Below are 11,056 nucleotides of genomic sequence, written 5' to 3'. Positions count from 1 at the left end.
GAGCACTCCTGATCCTGACGTTACACGGCACATCATTTGATTTTCGACTAACATTGTGCCTCAATATGAAGCTCACTACACTTCAGTTTCAACACAGTGTTGTGGTACCATGGCTTAACGAACAAAAAAGACAAAAAACATCTGCAACTCTTTTATCACTTCAGTAGTAAACACATTTTACATGGTCATGCATTTCTTGGATGAAATTTAATAAAGAAACTGGTATAATTGTGTGCAGTAGTGTCAAGCACTGGGTGCATCTGTTTCAGCTTTCGAGATTACAAAGAAAACGTCAGCTTATATGACTTAATGAAAGTCACTGCTGTTACTGATTTATTGGGGTTGCGCTGTATTAGTGAGATAGATTTAAGGTTCATTTATGCTCAATGTTAGATATGCTTTCTTTTTGTCCTCTTGGAAGCTTACAGACACTGACTAAAGGAGCAGTGCCACAAATAACTGCAGGGTCAATGTAGAGGCGGATAACAAAAGGCAGATGTGTTCAAATAGTGGCAGTGGGATGTTTTATTGGCGTCACGGAGCACAGCTGCCTCTGATTGTGCTTCTTTCTCAATATCAACAGCAGTGCCACCTTCTGCCCAAATACTCATTCAAATACATGGGGTACATGGAAGTATAAAGACATTTGCACCATTTGAGGCACACTTATCTGTTCTTGTAAATCACAAATGATTTCTTACACAGCACTGAAGTGAAGGTTGAGTGAACAACTGGAAAAGCATGCATTGATGCATTGGGTTGGCATTGTGTCATGTATGGATTTTGCACTGTGTTGCGCTTAGTTTTTTAAAAAATGTTCAGCTTGTTACATTTTATAATTATAAAGCATTCTTTTTAAATTGTAGATTTTGTTTTTAAAAATTGTAAAATATGAATAAAATGAGAATTTTGTCCATCAAGGTGTACTTAAAGGTTATCCTCCCATTTTACTGGTCGAACCCACTCACCATTACATTCTGCTTAATGTGTTCCCGAAGTGAATCTGACACCTCAGACACGCTCGGTGGATGATCCACCATGTGTGGCTGCTGTTCGACATGTGTTTATTTGAACACATTATCACATGCAACATTTTAAGCCCTGACATTTTAATTTTACTGATTCAACAACATATCTAAACTTTAGCCTCCTAGATTTCTCCCTCTTTCATTTACACGCTTTATTATTTGAAAAGCAGATGTACAAAGAGTACTGAAAACACATGCTGAAGTACTATTTTTGTTACACTGCTGAAAGTGTGGTCAGTTAAAGTAATACACTTAAAATATACTGAAGTAAAATGTGACATTATTCTTCTCAAAAACCAGTAGTTATCTCCTTTGTGCCCAATGTAAAATGTCTACATTCAAAACACATTCTTTCAGACTAAAGTATATGGAAATGACATTAAGGCAATTTGTTTTGACTGAAAAGGAGGAATTAAAATAAACATACTGGCCGCAATGCTGATGAAAAGGTTTTAATATTATGATTGAAAAGCAGGTTGCATGCCAGTTGCATGCAAGTGTCAGTAAACTCACACACTTACAAAAAAAATACTCATGAAAGTACATCTATCCATCTTCTCTACCAGAGGACATCGGAGTCCTTCCCACCGAACTGAAAGGCAGAGTCCACTCTACAGGTGACCAGTCCGCCACAGAGAGACAGCCACACGCACTCACACCAATGGGCAGTGTCGGCTGATCAATTAAACACGTTCATGTTCTTGACGACTGAGAGGAAAGGCAACATGCAAACTCCACACAGAAGAACGAGCACAGATTTGAACCAACAACCTTCTCGCTATGAGGCTCACCACCACGCCTGATTACAGTCATGTGAATATTTGAAAGAAATGTGTGTGAAGGAATCGGGACACATTTCTAATGTGATGTACTGCTTTAAAGGCCAGTCCAACCGCGTCCATGGAGTGAAGCGACGCAATCTGAATGTAGCGCAGTGGTTACTGGTCCTTCTTGTCTTCAGTCCTCTGAAGGTTCTGTGGGTCAAGAGCAATGATCAGAAAAGAATCGATGATATGACAGATACAGCCTGATTTGTGCTTTTATTTTACCTGCAGCTGATGGTGTTCACTCAGTAATCTGTCGTACTCCTGTGCCAGACCCTTGGCCTGCCTCCTCATGGCTTCCACCTCAGCCTGAGACTTTCTCAAAGCTACACATACAGACGACGCTCGCGGTCATGAATTCATACATCACGTAACGCAATTTAGCCTTAATGAGTCTCTTTCATGTAATAATTGCTCACCGTCCTCAGCAGCCTTCAGTTGACCTGCCAGTTTCTCAGCCTCCAGTTTCATTTGCTGTTTTGTTGCTGACACAGATTTTTCCCCGTCTAGAACAGCCTGAACACAAAGGAAGCCCCTCAATTACCCGAAACACTATGGATTAATGCCCAAAACAGTTTATTATAGAGATTTTAACCTGCAAATGTTTTGGAAAATGTAAAACTACGCTTCCTTATCAGCGAAAAGACATTATTTCACAGCAAAAAAGACAAATGTGATCTTTCATTCTCACTTGTTTGAGCATGAGGTTGTCCTCCTTGTGCTGCTTGGCTGCTTTGACTGCGTGTTCCACCTGCGCCTGAAGACCTGCTCTGTCTTCCAGGACAACAGCAGCCTGGTTCAGCAAGGTCACGACCCGACGCATGATGCTTCACATTACAGAAAAAACACAAACGACAGATGAGAGGGGACCTCGAGGAACAGGAAAATATGAATGAATGAGGAGTCAAGCAGCACTAACAGCCAGAGAAAGAGCGAGAAGCCACATATGTAGAGGTTTCTCTGGGATCTGAACAGCTTCATGTGGACGTGGTCGTACACGTTGGGGTTCGCTTTGGCGTCCTGCATGGGCTCAGGACCCGAGTATTTCTGCACCTCTCGGACAGCATCTGAGAGTGGAGAGAGAGGACAGACGCATGAGAGAGACGGATGATTCAGTATTCAGTCTGACACGTGAGTCAGAGCTGAATCCTCACCCAGGAAGAGAATAATGAGGGCCATGATCATGGCAAAGAAAAACTTGTTCCAGTATGGAGACAACCAGCTCCATATTCTCCAGTTGAAAACCGAACGCCATCTAGAAATGGGTCAGAGGGACAATGCCAGTTAAATCCTATCATATGCAGCGAGTCTGCTCAGAAAGGACGAGGATACACTCTGCTGGTGATGTGATTGAACTGTCTCCTTCGGTTTTCTCAATTAGAATCACATTTCTGTGGAGAAAATGGATTGACTTTGTGTGTGGGAATCGTGTTACCTTTTTGGTGATATGAAGGGTATGCACAAGATGAGGTTCACCACGATCTCTGCATATAGGAAGAGAGCCACAGCTGTCCACTGAAGAGTCATTGTGATTTAATGAGTGCCAGTCAGCAACTGAAAAAGTACATAAAGTTACACTTTTGACCCAAAAAGCAGCTGTCATTGTGGATGCGGTCTATCTTGTGTATTGAATGGGACAGCCTGGAAAGGTCACCAGTCCATCACAAGGAAAACACAGACGCACTCACTGTAGAATCACCAGTTATCCTCAGATCAGGTTTTTGGACTTGGGAGAGTAAATTAGAGAACCAAGTGAAAATCCATCTGCAGAGAAAACTTGTAATCTCGATTCATAAAATCCCACTCACCTAAACTGGGGAAATTCTTCATATGAAATAAAAGTTCTATTTCACAACTCAGCTGAATTAAGAAAAGTCTCCTCACCCTTATTCTGAATTGCATTCTGGGTAAACTGCATTGTGGCATCAACTGTTGAGCTACTGCTTCAATGAATTAATAAACATTTCTCTTTACATTGTAACTTCCACTGGCACAGTGAGAACCATGGACAATACTGAGTATCCCTGTGGTAAACAAAACCTTTTTTATACTGAGCTGACACACACATTTCTGTGAGCCAACATATACAGCCCCTTAGCTATTTTTAGACTTTTTAATCTCAATCTGTCCTTAAACTTAAGCCACAAAAGCCAGTGATTCTGAAATCTACACCAGGAGGTGGTTAAAATTATTCTAACAACAAATGATCATAATATAATAAAGACGATAAACATGAAAGAGCAGAGCTGTTGGCTTACCGGACAAAGTTGTGTGAAGAGAAGTATTGGGAAAACACGCACACTCACGCGTGAGCTCACACACGTTCTGGGCAGCTGCTGAGGACCATCAGAAAATCCACCGTGCAGCCATAAATAAAACTCCACAGCTTGACCCCAAGTAGCCCCTCTGGACCAGTTTACAGATCACAAAACTGACCGGAAGCTTTGTTATTAGTCCACAGAGCGAATTCAGCCTCTTTGTGTGTGTGTGTGTGTGTGTGTGTGTGTGTGTGTGTGTGTGTGTGTGTGTGTGTGTGTGTGTGTGTGTGTGTGTGTGTGTGTGTGTGTGTGTGTGTGTGTGTGTTCTCGTGTTTCATGTTCAAAAATAGTCCAGTGAGGTTTATTCACTCTCTTTTAAAGTAATGATCAAGACTACATGATGAGTGTTTGTCTTTGTTCTACTGTTTGAAAACAGATTATATTACTGTTCATTTCAACTGTAATGTCAATGTTTTTTTTTTATAGAAATCATTCTTTTGTACTGCACTACAGTAATAAAATGAACAACCAGAAGGGGGCGGTGTTCTCCAATAATAAAGTGCAGACAGAGGGACCTGAAGTAGGAAGTCTTGAATATTTTGCAATCAAAGGAGTGAATTTAATCCAAATATTCCTTATGTGTTAATCACACAGGCTTGAATTCGCAAATGAATGGATATAAATTATAAATAGTTGTCACTGAAATGGCAAGTAGCGTCACTACAAAAACCTCATTCATTACAAACATGAAGGCGTTGCTCTTTTTCTGGGCTTTTTTTGAAAAGGAGCACAAATTGGCTGCTATTGGTTCGCTCATAATCACATGAATTGCTTGTGTGTTTTCGGAGCAGAATCAACAGAGACTGAGGGGGGAGTCTTGCACGGAGCCTTCTCTACACTTTCTCTTGGCAGGATTCATCTCCCTCGGACTACTCTGAATATTTTGCCTTCTCTTGTGTATCCATCTTGCAAAGTGTATTCACATGGGCTTCCTCTGTGAAAGAAAGTGATAGCTGCTCCCCTCTTTGACTGCGTGTCTCAGGAGTGCCGGGGAGCCAAATGTTTACAGCTGCACCCTGTGATAGCTTTTTGAGAGAGGGTAAATGACTGTGGCAGAGCTGAATGTGCTTTGATTGCTCTTCCCTCCTCACCATTTCAGATGCTACACCTAACGGTTTGTGACCACAAAACCGCCGCAGAGAGGAATCCATAAACATGAGCCTCTGTTCACTCACCGAGCACTTTATTGGGAACACCTGCACACCTGCTTATTTATACAATTAAATTAATCAGCCGATTATGTGACAGTGAAGCAGTGAAGAAAATCCTGTGCATGCAGGTCTGGAAAAAAAATAACTTCCATGATCATGCGTCAGAAGAATAGAACGAAGACATGCAGAGCAATGTCAGAGATTTTGACTGTGGGATGATGGTTGCTATGCAGGCTGGGGTGAATGTTTCTAAAAAATGCTGATCTCCGGGGATTTTCATGCACAACACTCCCTCAAGGTTAGTCACAATAGTGGAAAAACAAAATGCATCCAGTGCAGCTCTGCAGACAGAGACACCGTATGGACCGGAGAGGTCAGGGGCCAGTGGACACACTGGTTTAAGACAACAGACAGGATGTTGAGGCTACTGCTGCTCAAGTTAGAGAAAGGTAAATATGGATTACTACAGGACTTTTCAACCCTGGTTCGAATCTAGGCTGTTTTCTGTGTGGAGCTTGGATTTCTCCGTTGTGTGCTGGCTGCTCCAGCTTCATGCTACAGTGTCATGGTACAGTTTAGAGATGTAAGGTCAGTGACTATAAATTGCATTTAGATGTGGATGTGAGATTATGGGGGTATTTATCTCTGTGATGGACCGGTGATCTGTCCAGGGCGCATCCGGCTTTCACCCATTGTGAGCTGGGATTGACTCCTGCTCCACACAGCCCTGTCTGAGATGAAGCGATAGAAAAGATGGATGGATGGAGGAACCAAAACCTGAGTCTTTATATGGAATGTTGGTCAAAGCCGTCAAGGTTGTCCAACAGGCCCTGTGTGTGTGGACAGTTTGGCTTTCCCTGGTATTTCCTCTCCCAGCGGTTACCTTGTGGATTAAACATGTCAGGTTTGGAGGTATTGATCCTCATGAGTTCATTTCACTTTGAGATGAATATTGCGCCACTGCATGCTTGAGGGTGAGAGAGTCGATACCGTGGTGCGGAGGTAGAAAATCCTTACAAAATTCATTCTAATTCTAATGAACCCTCAAACAATCTGCTCCTATGTTTTCAAAATTCAGGCACTGCTCTAAGCTTACAGTCATTGTTATAGAACTCTCTCAGTGTATATCTCTAAATGCACATTTAGAGAGATATATTGTTCAGATTTCATTATACATAAATATCCAGATTGAGGTATTACTCTTTACCATTGCTTTTTTAAAGCAATGCAATTAAAAACAGTTACGTTATTAAACCATGAAGTGAAATTAAATTTTAGTTTGAAATAAAACAGTAACTGTTGAGTTCCTGGTTGGTGAGTTTGTAATACGCTAGCATCTGAAACCCCTTTAACCACTGGCACAAATCAATCTCATTACATCTCAAAAGTTACTAAAATATATATTGTTCTACCTAAAATTACTGATATTACCTAAGTTTGTATTTGCTGACCTTCTCTGAGAATTGCCAGAGGTTAACCTCATGTTGGATCATTGAGTCTGGAACTGCAGATTTTGTAGAATTTGACATGCCGCTGGTGCAGCCGAGTGGCCCTTTGTTATTATTGTGTATTTTATAAATCACTGAATGCTGTTAGTTGTAATGGGACCCGGGTGCTTTAGGATTTTGACGTATGTACAATCATTACGGAGAAATTAATAATAATATGAATAAAACATTTGCCAGGAAACATGCAATTACAATGATTAATGTTCAGTCCATAAATTAGACAGTGTTTTGTGGTTCACCATAAAAAAAACATTTTACAGGATTTGCCTTTGTAGGCGAGCTGAGTTTTTGGTCAGGAATTAGTGTTAATGTTGTTAGAATTGGACTCTAATTCACTGATTTGAGACTTGGCTTGTTGCACAGACCCTGAAAACTGCAGCGTGAAGTTGTTTGTTCCCCTTATCTGTCGGTGAGAGACATTTCTGTGCAGTGGCCAGTAATACACTCACGTAATAGTCTGCCAAAGTCTGCTCTATCTTAACTCTTGTGGTTGTAAAGTGGTGGATGAATTGTTCTAAATGTTTAAAACCCCGGCTGAATACCTCGTTTCGCGACGACGGCTCGATCCATTCAATCTGATAATGCTTTAAATAGTCTCATGCTTTGATTATATTGTCGACTAACAAGTGAGCAAAAGGGAAAAATTCCAAGTGTGCTTGGCGGTTTGTTGAAGTCTTTCGCCTACATTCTCAGTTCTCTGTGAATATTCGAAACCTTACAAAACCTGAATGTAATACAAGTGTATCCATCTTTTAGGGATGTTTCTAGCATCTCTTTGAATCAATGCCTTGAAAAATAAATGCAGCACTGATGCTAAAGGATCCCAACCTGTAACAATATTTACTAATGCTGTGACTGAAGAGACAGTATTTCCGTGTGTTTACAATGAAGATAATAAAATCAAACTAAACAGATGATAACGATTATTGTTGTGTTTGCACGTGACATACCTGTTCCAATGTATATGTTAGACTTTTTTGAATGTATTTCAAGTTTTACACTTATATTTTGCTGTTTATATAAAGCCTTTGAAAATCAAAGATAATAGTGAGATAGCTTCTGAATCCACTCCTCGTTTAAACGATGCTGTGTGCACATGACACAGTGACCACAGGTAAATTATGAATTGGTGATATTTTGCAGTTTTGTTCCATACAGTGTTTCTCAGCGGGGCTGTTTGAGGATGTGTGTACCGTCGAGTTTGACACAGTGAGAGGCGTTGAGTGGGAGTAGCTGCGTGGCTCAACAAAGGAGTCGGATAGAAACTGTTCAGTAACAAAGAGACCACCTCGCATTATTTTTTGACGCAGTGTGTACCAATGTATTCATTCTGAGATATGCAAAGGATTTGGGGCTTTTCTGTTTGCTGGAGCAGAGGTTTGTCCCTTCTCTGCAGGCCTTTCCGCAGCCAGAGTTTCACTGTTCAAAGTAAACAAAAGACCCAGATAAGAGACAGAATGTTTTAATTTTCCAGACGGTTCACAATGGATGGAGAGTCTAATTTGTTTGAGCCAATATTTGTTTTCCCCCACATGTCTACATAATTCAGCACTAAATAAAGCAGGGGTGTAATCATGTCCACTGTCCACTTTACAGAGTCACGTTTCTTCAGGTTGTGGCTTGATGCAAAGACAATACTTTCAGAACAGCAAAAGTCCAAGAATGGAACCCTGTGGTGCCCCATATGTTTTTTTCCTATGAGACGACACCTCACCACTCACACTGACAGCCTGTAGTCTTTCACTGAGGTAAAATGAAACCATTCCACAGAACCTGCATCCATCCCAAGAGCCTTGGGGCCTTGAGTTCGTTCAACAGAACACTATGATCCACCATATCAAATGCCTTCTGAAGGTCAAGCATCACCATACCAATATAATGACCTTCATCACACTCTTGCCTGATGTAATCACACAACCAGATAAGAGATGTATCAGTAGAATACTTGACCCCTGACTGAGATTCATACAAGAGACCATTTTGATCGAGATAGTCTTTCAACTGATTGAAAATCACATGTTCTAAAACCTTTGACATGACATTTCAGATTGCTACTGGCGTATAATTGCCAACCACAGTTCTAGCCCTCTTTTTATAGAAACTCTAGCCATTTTAAGTTCATTAGGAACCTGACCTGTGCTCAAGGACAAGTTTACAGAGTGAGTGACTGGAATATATTTAATCACTAGTTGGCAAGCTGTAACAAGAGATGAACGTCAATCTGTTGTTTGATTACACGGGCCTCTTAAAAAGCTATTAACTACACAACCGCTGACACACAGAGTAACCAGCGGCACAGATCTGTTATGACATGATGGCACTTAGAAGTGGATGAAATCAGACTGAAACCTAACAGTCCCTTTGGTTTCTGTTGAATAGAAATGCTTACCGCTGTTGTGCCAGATTCAAACTACCAGGCTGTTGTTCAGTGAGCTCTGTGATGGTGGCCCCATTCATATCTGTCCTTGTGGTGAGGAGAGCAGTGGTGTAATCAGCACACAGAATACATCACTGCGAGCAGAACTGGAGGGCAGCAATCTTCTCACTGCCGCCTGCCCTCACGCGCACCGCGGCTGACAGTCTGTCACTGTCTGATAAAACAACTGGTTCTGACACGTGGCCGTGTTCACACACTGTGTGGACGTCGCTGCATATGTCCCAGTGTCCGCTCAGCGGTACACAGCACACATGCTGAACAGATGATTGGACATTAAAAAAAAAAAAAAAAAAAAAAAAAAAACTTTTTCTAAAGGTTTACTAATGGGGCTCAATTATCACTAAAACACAATGGATGTATGTCAATAGATATCTATACTTCCATTTAAAAGCTGCCTTTGAATGATCACAGCTCTGTATGGTTATCTCAGTTCCTTTTTTCTGTAAGAGGACATCATTTAGAACGTTCCTGAACGAGGAGTTTGCAGCAATGTATCATTTTAAATGATGTCATCATCTAATTTGACCTATATATGCAAATGAGCAGTTATGCAAATTAGATGATGATGTCATTTAAAAATGATACATTGTTGCCAACTCCTTGGTTTTAAAGCAAAATTCTTTTTTTTTCCTTAGAAAACACAATAAAGCATATATTAAATTTAATTGTTAGGCAATAATGGTATTTTTGTCATTACTTCACATTCTACACTTTCATTATTGTTATGATACTGTAATATGTATAATACAACTCGCGTGCACAAACACACACACACACACACACACACACACACACACACACACACGTGTTTTTATTAACATATGTTAACATAGCATTTACTCTATTCATATAATACAAACTTTATCCATTAATTCAACTTCCACAACTACAATACATCTAACTCACAAAAGGTCCAGCTGATGAAAGCCATAGCCGTGCTGCAGCCAAGTTAAAGAATACCTTTGGTTCCATCGGAGATGCTGCAGTGTGGTTCAGAGGCACCTCTATGTTTTACTCTGCAGACAGTATCCAGCAAGTCTTTTTTTTTTCTTTTTTTTTTTTCTGATGGAAGCCATATCAAACTGGAGAGGATATCGAGCCAGACAGGACGTTACTACACTAAAGGCAAGGTGAATCCTCTCATTTTTACAATGAAACACTGAGTGTTGAAGGCGGTTCATATTTAACTACGTTAATGCAGCATTATGTCATACCTGGTGGCAACTGGCCAGAAATCAGAGCTACAGAAAAGCACAAATGTCAAGAGAAATTGATCGAAAACATCAGTGTCAGTATGGATATTGCTGCATTTGCTTGTGGAAGACAAATATGCCATAGAAGGATGGATAACACATACAAAACAGCACAGTGACTGGCAGGTGCACACACAAAGAGACTAGGCATGCGGCCACGCCGATACCAGACTTCTGACTTCTTATTGTCCTTCACATTTTGGCTTAGTGCGATAAGAATATTCCGGCTGATCCTTTTGTTTGAGGCACATCTACTTGAAGGAGTGAAATTTCCCAGTGTGAAGGACATTTGTATCTAATGTGGGATTCTTACACATCCAATAGTCTCTATAATCGCACCGTTAAGCATTCCTGTAATGTCCTTAGCGTGCATGTAAAGTTTCTTATGCCGGTTTACCCTCAGGGTTTATTTGTTCCCTGACAAACTGTGATTAATAAAGGAGAGCACTTGTGTCATTAAATGTTTGCTCTTAGCTGGGCAGAGAGCAGTAATCCACCCAGTACTGATTTGAAGGCAGACTCTGGCTTTTTTTCTCC

The 11,056-nt window shown here is 40.8% G+C and overlaps 1 protein-coding gene across 1 annotated transcript; it reads right to left on the bottom strand.

The window, feature by feature from the left end:
- Positions 1–1,607: 1,607 nt before the first annotated feature.
- LOC115392608 (B-cell receptor-associated protein 29) lies at positions 1,608–4,274 on the bottom strand. The gene is made up of 8 exons (XM_030097319.1): positions 4,111–4,274; positions 3,288–3,406; positions 3,007–3,107; positions 2,772–2,919; positions 2,544–2,679; positions 2,272–2,368; positions 2,078–2,178; positions 1,608–2,002 (listed from the first exon to the last, which is right to left on the bottom strand). Exons 2-8 carry the CDS (start codon positions 3,377–3,379, stop codon positions 1,967–1,969), a joined length of 711 nt encoding a protein of 236 aa, XP_029953179.1. The 5' UTR covers positions 3,380–3,406; positions 4,111–4,274; the 3' UTR covers positions 1,608–1,966.
- Positions 4,275–11,056: the final 6,782 nt, after the last annotated feature.

The sequence above is a fragment of the Salarias fasciatus genome, chromosome 7 (assembly GCF_902148845.1).
Source record: "Salarias fasciatus chromosome 7, fSalaFa1.1, whole genome shotgun sequence".
NCBI classification, from domain to species: Eukaryota; Metazoa; Chordata; class Actinopteri; order Blenniiformes; family Blenniidae; genus Salarias; species Salarias fasciatus.
This window is presented reverse-complemented; position numbering and strand designations above follow the sequence as displayed.